A 16,755-nucleotide genomic window follows, 5' to 3' on the forward strand; every position below is an offset into this window, starting at 1 on the left:
TGTTTATTTTTCTTATGTTTATTAGATTTCCTCTTCCATGAAATGCCTGTGTAGATCTTTTATGCATTTCAAAATTAGATTGTCTTTTTTTAAAAATTGAGTTTCAGTCATTCTTTATTCCGAATACCAATTATTGATTGGTATACGAGTTCAAAATATAGTTATAATTTGTCATATCACTTTCTTTATGGTGTCTTTTAATGAACAGAAATTCTTAATTTTAAAGTAGTCATACTTATCAATCTTTTATTTTTTGGTAAGCAAACTTTGTGTCTCATGTAAGAAATCCTTCCTCTTTCTATCTCTGGTCATAAAATTTTTCTTTTAAATTTTTAAAAATTCTTTTAAGGTTTACCTTTCATATTTGTCTTAAATCCATCTAAAATATTATTAAAAATTGTATGTGATAAGGATTGAATTTCATTTTTCTCATATGGGATACTGGCAGTTCCAGTATGATTTAACGACTAGACCCATCCTTTTCCCACTGCTCTGTTATGCCAGCTTAGCTGCACACCAAGTTTTCATATAATGTGGCTGTCTGTTTCGGGGCTCTCTAATCTGTTCTAGACTGGACGATTTGCCTATTCTTGTTTCAATACGACACTATTATAATAAGAATAGCCTTATAATCATCTTACTATCTGGTAAGGCAACCATTTAGCCTTAATATCTATCTTAGCTTTATATATATAAAATCCTATCAAAGTTTTTGGTGAACTTGACAAGCTGATCCTAATATATATATATTTTAGGATCAGCTTGTCAAGTTCACCAAAAACTTTGATAGGATTTTGACTGGAATTGATAGATGAATTTGAAGAGAACTGAATTCTTATGATAATGAATGTTGTTATAAATTAACATACTCCACTTATATCTTCCTTAAGGTGCATCAATAAAGTTTTAAACATTTACCAATAAATATTCTATGTATCTTTTAAGATTTATTTCTCAATGCTTTACTTTTTTATTACTGTAAAAGATGTTTCCTTAAAGACTAAACTTTCTATGTTTGTTTCTAAATATAGAAATGCTATTGAATTTTGTATATTGACCTTATATCCAGCCACCTTTTTAAACTCTCAGTAATTGTAATAATTTTTCTATAGAATCTTTTGATTATTAATGTAGCCAATCAAATAAGTTTCAAATAATGTTAGTTTTGTTCCCTCCTTTCTAGTCTTCATATCCTTTACTATTTCTCTTATCTAACTAGACTAGGACAACAATGTTAAATCAAAGTGGTGATAGGGGGCATTCATGCCTTTTTCCTGATTTTCGAAGGCAATATTTTTAACATTTCACCAGTAGAAACTGTATTTATTGTAGATTTTTTTGGTAGATACACTTTGGCAAGTTAAGAAAGTTATTTTCTATCCTAAGATTACTAAGATTTTTCTCTTAAATAGTGAATGGATGTCAATTTTATCATATGTTTTTCTTATCTATTAAGAACTTTTTTTTACCTTTTAATATGTCGATGTGATAAATATTTATACATTTTTATTGCTAAATCACCTTGCATTTCTGGGATAAATCCAACTTAGTTAGTACTATATTCTGTTTTTATATATGACTGGATTATTTAAGACTGTTTTATCTGTTTTCCTGAGTGGACTGGCCTGTGATTTTCTTTTCTTACATTGTTCTTGTCTGGTTTTCTACTTGGGGAGTGTTTTCTTTTCTTTCTTTCTTTTTTATTATTACCTTTTAATCACCAAAAAGTTTGTATAAGATTGGAGCAATATATTCCTTGAAAGTTTGATAGAACTCGACGGTAAAACCATTTAGGATTGGGTACATTATGGAAACAATTCAGATTTTTTATTTGTAAGTCGAATTTAGTATCTTTTTAAGAATTTGTCCATTTTTGTCTAAATGTCTGAATTCATAGTTTTATCTGCAGTTATGTCTCCTTTTCCCAACCTTAATGTAGTTTCTTGTATCTTTTTTCTTCTTTTTCCTTCATCGGTTTCACCAGTGGATTCTCTATTTTATGTTTTTTCAAAGAACCAACTTTTAAGTTGTTGATTATCTCTAGTGTTCTTTTCAACTGAGGCAGTATAGAGAATGGTTAAGCACGTAAGCTTTGGAGCTAGACTGGTTAGATTTGAATCCCTGTTTCATCTCTTAACTGAGAAATCTTGGGAAATTTAATTTAGACAAGGCACTATGCCTTAGTTTCTTCATCTAGATTACATGAGGGTTAAATAAGATAATATGTGGAAACTAGAACGGAAAGTATTTGAACAGTAAGTATTCAATAAAATGTTGCTCTTATTATGATCTATAAACAGATGTTAGAGTATGTGAAGAGACTGTGGCTTTTAGTTCACATATCTTTTCCTTGGTGCTCAGAACTTATTTTAGGATGAAACAAGCTAGCAGCATTATTCCTTTGATTGATGACTCTTCTATAAGGTTAACTCTGGCTACTGGAATTGGCAGGCTCTCCTAGATTTTAAATTTATGATCCATATCCAGCATTAGGGATTTGCTCTAAGGTGTAGGATTGGCTTATATGTAAAAAAGGCATAGAAAGATAAAGAAGGCATCCAGCTTCCCCTTGTGAGAGGTATACTTCTTCATATTTTCTTAGACCAACACTTCCTAGTTCTGTTTTAAGAGCAATAAAGAAACAAAATAGATAAATAATATAAAAGAAAGGCTACAAAATCTATGGAAAATTGTATAATATTATGTTATATGAAAACAAAAAATTACATACATGAATTATAACTATGTAACCTAAATACGATGTGGACAACTGAGAGACAATGTGCAAAATGAAATCAGGATAGTGGAATTATGAATAATTTTAAATCAAAACATTATTTTATGGTCATATCTTCTTTTCAATAAAAAATTACTAGAGCCTGAAATTTTCTTAGTAAAATGTCACATGTAAAAAGATACTTCTAGTACTCCTATTTTAATATCGACAGATAACATTTATTTACTGCTCACATGAGTCAGGCACTGTTCTAAGTGCTTGACATGCAAGTTCTATTTAATCTTCATAAAAACCCTCTGAGGTGGCTACTATTATTAGCCTTATTTTATAAATGAGAAAATTGTGGAATAAAGAGTTTAAGTAACTTGTTCAAGGTCACACTGTTCTTTAATAAAATATAAAAAAATCTAACTGGATGATTAAATAAATGGTGATGAATTTATACATTGGAATACTTCACAGCAATTAAAAGGAATGGGTTAGATCTCTATGTGCCAATATGGAAAAAAATGTTAGATTGTTAAAACATTTTGAAAACATAAAAATGCACAACAGTGGGTACTGTAAAGTTCCATTTTTTGTAATATTTTAATATTATCTACTCTACAGTCCCATTTTTATCAATAATAATAATATTGTTAATTACATGTGTCCATGTCCATATATGTATAGGGAAAGCAATTCGGTAGAATGTGTCCTGTATTGCCGATAGTGGTTATCTCTGGAGGGTAGAATTTTGGGTCATTTTGAACCGTCTATATTATATTTCTGCAATGTTGAAAATTGTATAATTTGTATTAAAAAAAATAATAACCAGACAAAAGCTACTACAAAGAGCGCTAGGCAAGATCTTTCAGCTAAATTTTAAAATAAAGAAAATATGAACAAGTTAGACCAAGCAGAACAGATGAAAGGACATGCCATTTACCATACAATTGGAAGAAAACATATAATAGAGTATCCAGGCTAAAAATTTATAAAAAATTCTAACTGATCTAAATGTGATTTAAAGTTAACCGTTTCATTTGAGATTGAAAAACTTTCTAAAATGTGAGTCTACCTTCTTAATTTCTAAGTTGACTTTTTCTTCTGTTTATGGATCTTTTAGAGTCTCCAAGTCATCTTTGTAATAATTAGTTCTGACTGTGCAGGGCCGCACTAAAGAAGGCAGAATTTAGACCAATCAAAGGAGACAGTCTCATAGTTACTTTTTAAACTAATCTGCAATATCGACATTTCCTTGTAACACATTTCTTCAAAAAAGTAGAGTATAGACAATTTTTATTTAATTGATGGTCATGGTTATCAGAGTTTAAAAAGTTATATGTAAATATTCAGTGTTTGAATCAATTCATGATATTCATGGGCTCTGAAGGGAAGCTATTGGTGTGTGGAGTATGTCCCTAACTATGAGTTGATGTCAGAGAGGGTGACCACGACCTCTCCCAAATCATTTGATTTTTTCCCCAGTAATTCACTTATTTATTCAACAAACATTTATTGAGAATCTACTATGTGCCAGGCAGAACAGAATATGCTGGTGATACAAAGATATATCAGACACAGTCACATCCTCAGGTAATTCACAGTCTACTCGGGACCCAGCTACTAAAAACAAACTTTGGAAATATTAAACCATTTACAGACAAAACATTTAAAAATATTAATGATAAAAATAACTAACTTTTACTGAGCACTTACTATGTAATAAGTAATTACCATACGCGATCCCATTTAATTCCCACAACTACTGCATGGGGTAGGAATTAATAAGTCAGGCCTAGACAGGCTAAGTGCCTTGCCCAAACTCACATAGCTAGTAAGTGATAAGACTTGGATTTAGACTCAGGCAACCTAATTCCAGAGGACGCATCCTTCTGAGAATGAGAGACACTTCTGTTGCTAGCCTCTTGATAAGGACACCAAGGTAAAGCAAAACATTAACAGAATAAAGAAATTAATTATGAAGAAAGTACAGGCAAAGTAGGAAGATTTCAAGCCATGAATCATACATATACTTAACCCACAAAGAGGATTACAGCAATTTATGGGATGATGTATTATTTATAAGCAAATAGGAAGTTACTGGAAGAATCATCAGCAGTGACACAAGGTAGAAAGCTGCTTTCCTGCATTTAAAAGCTCTTCTATACAGTTCTAGCCACTAACAATTCTAAATAAAGGCATCAGGCGGCCTCAGAGTACTCCGAGCTCTGTGCCATTAGAGATACAGTAAGTTCTTTCTGAGTACCGTCACTGAAGGGAGAAAAGGGCACAGTGCATGTCTGATCTGCCCATGGCCAAAGAGAAAGAAAAAGAGCTTCTCATTCACAGATTCAGTTTGAGAATCCACTGGGAAGGACTCTGATTGGTGGCCTAGGGAACTACAATTGCTTCATCTGGGTCATGGCCCACTCTGTGACCAGGAAGGTAGAGGTGTTACTAGAGACAGGGGATGCAGGGGATGCTGCGAAGACCAAGGACAGCCTCTACAGGTATTACTGCCATCAGTTCATTCAACAGATATCTACTGATAACCTAGGATATGCCACACTGGGACACAGAAGTGAGTAAGACAAATTTCTAATCCTAAGGTACTTACAGGTTAATACAGAGAGAAAAGACATTAAATAGCATATGATTTAGATGAAAAGAAAAAATTACCATACAATAAAGCAATGATGAACAATTGTACATGGTTTATAATTAAGTGCTAAATTGTGCAGTGCAGACCACAAGTGATGTGGTTGTCTTAAAGAAAAGGAAATCAATACAGTAGTCACAAACATGAATTAAGCCTTAAAGGAGGGAGGATTTGGCTGGAAGAAGATAGGGGAAGAAATTCAGAGGAAAAGGCTATTATGAGTGGAGGGATGGAGAGAAAGGACAATCAGTGAGAAGACTGACTTGAGAAAAGCAGTGTGTGCAGTAGGTGAGAGCTCATAAACCACACAGCTAAGGCTGGTTACCCTCCATCCCTGACCAGAATAATCTCAGTGGCCTCATGATGCTGGAAGGATCCACTTGTGTCAGAATTTGATAGGAAACACACCCTTAATCAGAGGCTGAAGGGCAGAGTGAGGTTATCCACGGGGGACTAGGAGGAGATCAAAGGTATTAGAACAGCGGACACCTTCCTGTGTGCATAATCCTGGAGAAGGCCAGCACAGCCACAAGGCCTGCTGGAGGGCAAACCATAACTTGAGTGCCGTATAGATTAAAATCAGTTAAAAACCTCTCAAATGCCATAATTTGGGAATCTCTACCTGACTTCCTGACTAAAATCTTTTTCTAAATTTCCAATACCTTAGAATGAAATGCTATGTCTTAGTATGGATTTAGGAAATATATGGCCCTTGATCTAACACTTGCCTACCTTTATGGCCTCACTCCCACCTCTGCCTGATAAGCCTCTCGTCATAGGGAAACATGGGCACTTCTCTGAAAGTTGGTTCATCTTGCCTTCTCATGCCCCTGGGTCTCCTGTTTGAGTGCCCTTTTTCTCTTCTCTGCTTAGCTAATTCCTACTTGTCATTTAAAACTCAGTTTGATGATTTTTTTTCCTCTAGGAAGTGTAGAATTATTGGTGATTATGGGTGATTTATGTAAGATTTATCAGCAGGGACCTGGATGCCAGTGGTTGCTGGGTGGGGGTCATTACATTGAGGACAACAAAGCTGGGAAGCTGATTACTGAGAACCCATTTTGGGGAGATGAGAAAGATGCAGGAGACAGGGAGTGTGTGAGCCAAGACTCTAATCTTTTGGCACATACTCCATTGTTTCATAAAACTTCACTTATAAAACACAGATTCAAAGATAAAAATTATTAAGAATTTCAAGACAGCAAAACTCAAGAGCAGAGCCCTGCGTGACTGCACTGATCATAAGCTCATGAAGCCAGCTGCACATACATGTCTGTTCATACAGCACTGGTTATAAGAGCAAAATGTAAAAAAACAAATTGTTCATTAATAAGCAATGAAACAAACTATGGTCCTACTACACAGTAAAAAAAATCATGTAGCCAGTAAAAAATAAGAGACAGATACTAGCATAGATAGCTGGCCAAAACATTAAGAAGGTTATAGAATATTATGTACGCATTGATTAAAGTAGTAAATATAGTCAGCCCTCTCTACCTGTGGGTTCTACATCTGTGAAATCAGCCAACTGTGGATTCAGCCAACTGTGGACTGAAAATATTTGCAAAAAGATATTGTTGCTGACATGTACTATGTAGTTAGGCCCACGATGATTGCGTCTGTCCTGAACATGTACGGACTTTTTTTTTGGTCATTATTCCCTTAACAATACAGTATAACAACTATTTACATAGCATTTACCTTGTATTGCTTTTTTTGTTTTTTTTTAAATGCCTACAGCACCCAGTCTTCCTAGGTGGTCTCCCATCCAAGTACTAATCAGGCCTGACCCTGCTTAGCTTCCAAGATCAGATGAGATCGGGCGTGTTCAGGGTGGCATGGTCATAGACTCCTTGTATTAGGTTTTATAAGTAATCTAGAGATGATGTAAATTTTACTGGAGAATGTATGTAAGTTATATGCAAAAACGACATCATTTTATATGAGGGACTTAGAGCATCCTTGGATCTGGGTATCACAGAGGTCCTGGAACCAGTCCCCTACAGATACAGAGGGACGTGTGTGTGTGTGTGTGTGTGTGTGTGTGTGTGAATGTCTACATAAAGGAACATTGGGAAGGATACTTAAATCCCCAAATCTCTTAAAAAATGATTAGAGGAGGAAGAAATTTTCTTATACCTGTAATATTTCAGGTCTTACATTAACATATAGTTTTTTAAATTAAAAATATGGTTAAAAAATTCAACTCTAACACCTAGAAACCTGTCTGAACCATAGTGAAATATGTTGGCTTCATTTCATTTCAGAACATAAAAAGACCATGGAAAATAATCTTCCTGACTTGTGAAAAACACTACTCATTAAAATTCTTACCATTTTTAACCTTTTCATTTAATTCTTACCTTCACTGCTGGGCTCTTCAACAGGGGATGCTGAGTCCATACACTCTAGGACTCCCTTTGTGATCTCGACCACCTGAAGCCTCCTGACCGTGCTAAGGTCTGTATCTTTCAATCCTTCCTCTAATTGTTTGATCACCTCTTTTCCAGCATGGGAAGTCAGAACAGTAATCTGGAAATAAATCCAAGAATCAATGTGTCTACCTTCTCTGGTGTATACAGTGAGGACTATAACAGATTAGAAGTAGAGGAGAAGTACAGGAGAAGTCTGTGGAAGTGGCTGGCTACTGTCTTTAGGACAAAGAAGAGGGTTTAATTATAACTTAAAAATCAAATTTCATTTAACAGATTCTTTTGGGAGAGCCCTGGTGGAAGTGATCATCACAAGGTCCTTCCAAACAGGCTAAGTCTACCGCAGAAAGTGACCTGTAAGAAGCCATCCCCGTGTTTTAATTTTTTAAGATTGCTCGGAGCTCTGGTAGTATCTGTTCTGCTTAAAAAATGCTTTGATTTTACGAGGAAATAAAGGAAACAGGATCCTTAAATTCTACTCACTAAATGTGTTCTGAATATCCAAAAGCCTATATACTCCTTTCTCTTGGTGATGCTTCCACGTAGATTTCTTTCCTTACTCTTCCTGGATTCAGTTAAACTGTTTTTGTTGTTGTTGTTGTTGTTCTCTTAACTCTAAAATGTACTCACTCTTGAACAGTATATCTGACCTGAAGGAATACTGAGGTGTTTGTATATAACTTAAATATTTTATTCCACCTGAATGAATATACTCTATGTTTTTATTAGCAGTTTTGTCTTGAATTTGAAACTCTGGGATGCAATTCTTTTTTGTACTTAGACATTTTTGATGGATGAAGAGGGATGAAGATGAAAGTACAGTATTTTTTAAATACTGTTTTTAAAAATCTGTCTGATGCCTGAGGTTACCAGAGACTGAAAGTGTTTTAACTCACACCCACACACTCAATGGAGTATGCAGTCATGACTTATTACATTTTTAAGATTATCTCCAGAATTTTAGAAATTTTCACTCTTGCACATTTGCTAATCCTAAGAAAATTTACTCAATTTGATGCCAAGATTTGATTAAGAACAACTGTAAATTTTAAGCGTACCCAGAAAATATAAATATAGAACCAATGTAGGCAGTTTACTAATTGCTTTACAAGTCCCCCAAATCGAAAAGCAGATGGCATATTCAGATTTTATTTTGATTTCAGTTTTCCCTTATAATTCACTTTAGTCCACATTTTTAGCACTCCTCTCTATGCTTAGCTGTGTACTAAAATTTGCACAAGTTATAGGAAAAAGGGAACATGTCTCCTACCTGCAAGGAGCTGAAAATCTAGCCTTGAAATTTATGTTCAATGTGTATGAAACAGAGAACAGTATAAGGATGATAAATAATGAAGCATCTAGATGGACTGCAATGGGAAGGTGGCTTACACCGCTAAGGTCAGCATCTCTTACCTCCAGGGAAGTGTAACTCAGAACTGTGCCTGTGGTCATATGTCTGCTGTACTGTTTGAACTGCTGGAGCCCATCTTCTACTGCCAGTTGCAGAGAAGTGCCTTGTGGTCTGAAACAACCTTCTCTTGGTAACATGCGGAGTTCTGAGATGCAGGCCTGCAGCCTAGCAAAGTTCCCTTTCACTTGCTGCAGAGAAAAATGAACCGAGGATACAAATCTTTAGTGACCCAGGTTTCAGATTAATTGGTAGTCTAACATCATTATCATTCATTCCTTAGGAGTCCCTTCTCTTCCTGAACATCTGTTTATGTGACCAACATTAACTGAATGCATACTGTGTTCTAGGCACTGCACTCAAGTCTTCCCTACATCAGAAGGAAGAAAACTTGCAGCCACAGGCCTTTGATTATGTGGAGTTACCAGAGATAGGAAAGCAAGTGTTTTAACTCACTCACCCAAAGGAAGGTCCAGCTGTGACTGCTTAGTTTTACTTTGGAGTGGCCTGTAAACTGGAGGACTAGCAGGGTCACTCTTAAACATGTCTTCATTTCTCAGTCAGTCTAAGCACCAAGAGTTTCTCTATTCAAGAGTGATGTCATCCCAGAAATGAGGATGCCAATGTGGTTGATCATTTCGGAACTGGTAAGGTCCTACATAACCTGCTCCTCAGGATCACTTCAGTAAATAAGAGATGCTTGGTTTCGCCTGCAGTCAGCTCAAGGGGCAACAAATAAACTTCTTGGTTCTCCTTACCTTCCTTCTTAAAAACTTGCTATCAAGAAGTAATCTAATATAATCTGATTCTAAATTAACGTCACATCTCCTAAAAATATATACATTTTAATAAATGTGGAATGAAAATTTATGACACTATTTGAAGAAATTCCAAGCATCAATATCAGGTGTGGGTGGGTGGGAAGGAGTTATATTTTGGAAACCTTCCTCACCAAAGAGTGAATGAAAGTGAGCAATATTTGCAAATGTACATAAAATTCATAAGCATAAGTTACAATACTGCCAGGTACAAAGACTGCTTAAGTCAACACTGCTCGACTCACTTCCACAGCTACTTACTTTGCTTACATGCTCCTCTCCCTAAGTTTCTGGGAACAACACAAGAAAGAGGATATAATTCTAACACAAAGAGAACTTGCAATCTAGATAGAAAGCTAAAGATCCTACTCAAGAAAGAAATGAGAACAAATGAGATCACAGGTAGAGACTCGCAGCCTTTGAGTATTTCTTCTCATGTACCCCTAAAAGAATCTGAAGAATAATATACTCCTTTATATATTTTTAAGTTGACATCTAGATTTTAAAATTCTGAGTGTAAGTAGTTGCTAAGGATATAACTTCCAGTATATTTTAAATATCAATATTTTAAAATAAAACTATAACATCAACCTTCAGAACATAATCCAATAGAATCTAAACACCAGAGAGATTTGATATTCACTATTAGTCAATTAAAAAGTACATGAGCAAGCTCTTTTTCTTTTCAATAGATATTTATATTATTTCTTTTTCTCCTTGAACTCATATTTCCATTTCACTTTTCCCACACAGTTTTATCATAATATAATATAATTTTTTTGGTTGGCAATCTTTTATTGATCATCCTATCATACTTCTCTGCATCAAAAATATTTACATATTATAAGATTTTTAAAATTTCCTATAACCATAGGCTCTAAGGGATAATCTGAGTTATTAGAATTACTATTCATATACGATTGATCAAAACAGCATATATCATTGATTTTAATAAATAACTATTGGCATTAAGCAGAAACTTTAATTGGAAATGCATTTCTTATTAGAATGGACACGCTGGGTTCTTTTTTCAATTAGTTCAGGTGTGTGTGAATAAATAAATTACATACCACTTGAATGACAGGGCATTTGGTATTAATTCTATTCTTATATTCTATTGTTATAATGCTGAGAAATCTTGTCTTCCTAAATATAAGATGCAATGTCAATCAAATTGTCAAATTCCTCTGAGTTATATGCCAAAAGTCATACATATATCTACCAATAAAAATTATTTTAGTGATCTATCAGCTGCCATTCAATTTGGTCTTGCTCCAATTTTGTGAAAATTGGAAACCACCTGGTTGCAAAAGACTTTTAACCCAGAGTTATAAATCATTGACTTTCTCACACTGATAACCAACATTTTGAATTATTCCTTTGTTTGATGCCTCCGGAAGTTTTAAAACTACATGGGAATCCATCACAGTAAGATTCATAATAGGCAAAAGATATGTACCTCTCATCTCTTCCTTTTTACTTTGGATTTTATTTGTGAAGTGAAACAAGGGTAATTGTGAAAGGGATGGTGGGAATGGAGAAGCAGCCTGACACCCTCATCACAGGTATAGTTAGAGAAGTTTTAGAAAAAAATACTAATGGAAATTCAGGATCTGTATATCAATTTAAAATTATCTATTTCTGTTTACTCTGGGGAGTCCTCTTGTGGCCCTATAATATATATATCCCAGTTTGAAGAGACTGTCATAGATTATGGATGCTTTAGGAGTTTAGAAAAAGAAAGGTAAGTGTTGTTGGAAAGCAGGTGAGATTGAGCTGAGAATTGAAAGGGTAAGATTTGTGAAAAAAATACAGTATTTTCTGTGTGTATGTGTGTGGGGGGGATGCAGTAGAGAGGCAGAAAGTTCAATACAAGCAATGGTATGGAGGATGAGAGTGAATATTATGTGCCAGAGAGAATGAAAAAATGTGCCTGACAAGAGTAGAAGAGCTTGTTAAGAAGTAGTGGGCATTTTAGTTAAAGAAGTACTAGGTCTTAGCTTAGGCTTTTGATCCAAACAGACTCGAGTTCCAAACACGGCTCTCCCTCTTATTGGCTGTGAGTCTTTAAGCCTAAATTCCCTCAGCTAGGAATTGGGGACAATGATGATACTGATCTTAACGAGTAAGTATTAAATGAGTTAATTTATCACACAGTATGTACTCAGTGTTAGCTGTAGTTATTATTTTTATCACTATGAAACCCTGAAAGCACTTAAGACATTGCTGATTAAACAGAAGGGATTTGTACTGACTTAATGACTCTGTTCTACAATTGACAAAATAAGTAAAAAAAAAAAAAAAAAAAAGAATTATACTATGTAAATGACATAGACCCATCATTCACTTATTCATTTAAAAAATATTTATTATCAGGTACTTATGATGTACTAGGTACCTTAAAAAAGACATAATTCCTGATTTCCACTACCAAAATATGAGATAAGTAGCTTCAGAATACAAAGAGCTACAATAGAATGACATTTTCCAAAGTATGTTGATTGATTGTTGTCTATCTCACTAGAATACAAACTCCATTAAAGAGGAATCTGAACTGTCTCTTTATTACAATGTGTGCAAGGCCTAATACTGACTGAAACACAGCCGGTATTAAACAAATTAATTTTGAATAAATGGATGCATATATAATAAATTTCAGAGGGATCAAAAATATAAGTTAGAAAAGAAAACCTGTACATAGCTTCCAAATTTTTTTGTGATTTTTTTCTTCTCTCATTTTTTTCTTGTGAGTTTTTAGTGTGGTGGAAGAGATTCTAGTTGTCCCTCAACATTTATCTTCTTCCTCAAGTACCAAAACTGTCGGTTTTTACATAGGCACTATGCTTATCTGTAATAATGACTATATTTCCCAGTGTCTCATACACCTAGGAGTTTGAATATGGTTAGGTTCTGGCCAATGGTAAGCAGCGACAGGAGCCACTTTGCTAAATGGCTTTAAAGTGTGTGGGAGTTCCTTTGCTCTCCTTTTCCTCTCTTGCTTGCTAGACTACAGGCATAAGAGTGGCCAGCTTGGACCACAAGATAGCCAAATGAGAGCACTATTAGTCCAACAACTCACTGTAGATCATATGTGATTTAAATAATTTCTTTGTTCTCATAAAAAGATAAAAGAATTGGTTAGACCTTTGCAGTAAGGAAATTCTTCTAAAACTGTTTTGAGAGATTAATCACTTTGGTCAGATTTATTTATATTAAGGGCACAATGGATATAAAGGAATTCTAATATTTTTATTATGATTCCTCTGTTATAATTCCTTACAAAAAGTTCAGGCTTATCTGTTTATACTCAGAAATTAAAAATAAGGAGTTAGATTGAGGTGTTCATTTTGGGCAAGATTCCTACCTGCTATCTCTCTTCACTTATGTTTTGAACTAACTCTGTATATGTCAGACACTTATATAGGTCAGAGACAATGAATTTAAGGTAACATTTTTCCTTAAACAAAGATTGAGTTGTTCTATACACAGGTAATGTTCCAGTGATTTTCTTGAGCTTTTAACCAGGGTTGACTTGTTATTTTGGAAAAAAATTTTGGCTTGCAATTTTTCCTGAGTTGCTGATCAGTGGTTTTTACTCTAGAATGGTCTGCCTCTCCTAATAGAGTAATTAAAGGATCTAGGGATTCATCTAGTCAAAGGTACTGAGGAGTGCCAGATGCATATAACATAGTCACTTGAGGAGGGAAAAAAATGCTTTTACCTTTGTTTGGGACATGAGCACAATTCTCAAAAAGCCTTTTAGGCTGGATATCTTCCATTTGCCCTTCCAGTTCACTCTCTGCTTTTCTCTACTCCTATTCTGTGACAGAAGATAGATATCACAGCCAAATGTGGTTATGGGACAGACATGTGCAAGGAAAATGGCACAATAGAGGAACATATCTGCCACATGGCCATAAATATCACTATCACTTCCACTTTGCCCTCAGAATACTTATAAGATATATAATCACTGGATTATATACAGTGAGAGTTATACATTTTGACAATCCATTCACCAGTTTACAGACATTCTGATTGTTTCCCGTTTGGTGCTATTATGAATAATGTTACCATGAACATTCATGTGCATGTATTTGTGTGAATGGATTTTTTCATTTCTGTTGGGTACATTCCTGGGGGTGGAATTGTTGGGTTATATAGAAGGTATATATTTAAATTTTTAAGAAATTTACAAACTATTTTCCAAAGTGGTTTTATCAGTTTACCTTCCTCTCAGAAAGGAACGAGGGTTATAGTTTCTCCACATTCTCACCAACACTTGGTATTGCCTGTCAGTATTGTCTGTCTTCTTAATTGTAGCATTCTAGTGAGTGTGTAATGTCACCTTTTTCTTTAACTTTTTATCTTGAAATAATTACAGATTCATAGAAATTTGCAAAAATTATACATAGAGGACCCGTGTATCCTTCACCTAATTTCTTCCAATGGTTACATCTTATATAACTATAGCACAATTTCAAAACCAAGAAATTGACCTTGGTTCAATATATGCATAGAGTTCTATATCATATTATCACATCTGTAGATTCATGTAACCATCACCTCAATCAAGATACAGAATTATTCCATTACCACAAAGATGTCCCTCGTGGTACCCTTTTATCGTCATCTCTACCCTGAACCATTCCTAACCCTTGGCAACCATTAATCTGTTCTTATAATTTTGTCATTTGAAAGTGTTATGCAAATAGAATCAGAGTGCTTGAAAAGAATGTAACCATAACAGATTGGCTTTTTTGTCCACTAAGCATAATGCTTGAGATCCATCCATATTGTGTGTCAATAGTTCATTTCTTTTTATTGCAGAGGAGTATTCTATGGTATGGATATACTAGTTTGTTGAATCATTAACCTATTAAAAAAAATTCTAGCACTATGTTGAATAAGAGTGGTGAGCACAGACATCTTTGCCTCATTTCCAATCTTAGGGGTAAATTCAGTCTTTTATCTATTAAATATAATGTTAGCTGTAGGATGTTGAACTTTGTCAAATGCTTATTCTGCCTCATTTGATATGATCATGTGATTTTCTCCTTTGGCCTTTTAATATGATGAATTACTTTAATGATTTTCAAATTTTGAACCAATCCTGTATCCTTGAAATAAACCGCACTTGGCCATGGCATAGAATTCTTCTTGAATATTGTAAATCATATTTGTTAATATTATATTAAGATTCTTTTTTCTTTGCATCTATATTCATGACGAATATTGGTCTTTAGTTTTCTTTTCTTTTTTTGTACTCTGTCTATTTTTGGTATTAGGGTAATGCCTGGCCTCAAAAAATGAGTAAGAGTTCCCTTCCCTTATATTTTCTGCAAAAGATTGTATAAAATTCATTCTTTAAACATTTGGTAGAATTCTCAAGGAAAACCATATGGGCCTAGAAATTTTTTTCAGGAGTTTTAAAATTATGAAGTCAAGTTTTTCATAGTTATAGGGCTATTTAAATTATTTCATATTAGATTATTGTAGTTTGTGCTCTTCAAAGAATTGGTCCATTTCATCTAAGTGTTCAGATTTATGCATGTAATCTTGTTCACAGTATTCTTATCTTTTGGAAGTCTCCTGGGTCTGTAATAATACTCCCTGTTTCATTCCTAATGTTGGTAAGTTATATATTTTCTATTTTTCTTTGTCTTGCTGGAGGTATGTCAACTTTATTGATTATTTTAAAGATTAGCTTTTTGTTTCACTAATTTTCTGTTTTTCTGTTCTGAATTTCATTGATATATGCTCTTTATTAATTTCTACCTTCTGTCTGCTTTGGGCTTATTTTACTCTTACCTTTCTAGTTTCTGGAGGTTGGGAGCTTAGATTATTGATTTGAGATTTTCTCTATTTTAATGTAAACATTTAGTGATATAAATATCCTTGTCAGTACTGCTTTAGCTGTATCCCACACATTTTGACATGTTGTATTTTGTCATTAAATTCAATGTATTTTAAAAATTTATTTTAACATTTGTTCGTTGACCCATGAATTATTTAGAAATGTGTTGTTTAGTGTCCAAGTGTTCATAAATTTTCCTGCTATCGATTTCTAATTTGATTCCATTGCAGTCAGAGAACATTCTGTGTATGACTTCAACTCTTTCAAATTAGTTGAAGTTTCTTTTATGGCCCAGGATATAGTCTATTTTGATAAATATTCTGCGAGTGCTTGAAAAGAATGTGTATTCTGTTGTTGGGTAGATTATTCTATAAATGTTGATTAGTTCCTGTTGGCTAATATTTCTCTATATCTTTGTTGAGTTTCTCTCTAGTTATTCTATCGATCATGAAAAAAAAGGTATTGAAGTCTCCAACTAAAATTCTGGATTTGTCTATTTCTTTCAGTTTTATCAGTTTTTGCTTCACATATTTCACAGCTCTGTTGGTTGGTGGGTATGCATTTAGAATTGCTATATTTTCTTGTTGGATTGACTCTTTTATCTTTATCTAATATCCCTCTCTGTACTCGATATTTTTTGCTCTGAAGTCTACTTTATTTGATATATTAATGCAGCCAATTCTGCTTTGTTTTGATTAATATTATGGTATATCTTTTTTCATTCAACCTACTTTTATTGTATTTGAAGTTAGTTTCTTCTAGGATTTGGTTGGGTCATCCCACCTCCCACCCCGCCCCACTCTGCAATCTCTTTCTTTTAATTGGTGTATTGAGACCATTTACATTTAAGGTATTTATT

General features: G+C 34.1%; 1 protein-coding gene and 1 pseudogene across 3 annotated transcripts in view; both read right to left on the reverse strand.

Moving 5' to 3' along the window:
- Positions 1-16,755, reverse strand: part of M1AP (meiosis 1 associated protein) — a 64,593-nt gene that overhangs the window by 33,433 nt on the left and 14,405 nt on the right. For all 3 annotated transcript variants that reach the window (XM_039852699.1, XM_039852701.1, XM_039852700.1), the window contains 2 exons: positions 9,227-9,412; positions 7,745-7,913 (listed from right to left, as the gene is read on the reverse strand). In XM_039852699.1, coding sequence (XP_039708633.1) covers positions 7,745-7,913; positions 9,227-9,412 — 355 coding nt within the window. The remainder of the gene's footprint in view (positions 1-7,744; positions 7,914-9,226; positions 9,413-16,755) is intronic.
- Positions 7,113-7,231, reverse strand: LOC120594735 (uncharacterized; annotated as a pseudogene).

The sequence above is a fragment of the Pteropus medius genome, unplaced genomic scaffold (genome assembly GCF_902729225.1).
Source record: "Pteropus medius unplaced genomic scaffold, Ma_sr-lr_union100, whole genome shotgun sequence".
In the NCBI taxonomy this organism is placed as follows: Eukaryota; Metazoa; Chordata; class Mammalia; order Chiroptera; family Pteropodidae; genus Pteropus; species Pteropus medius.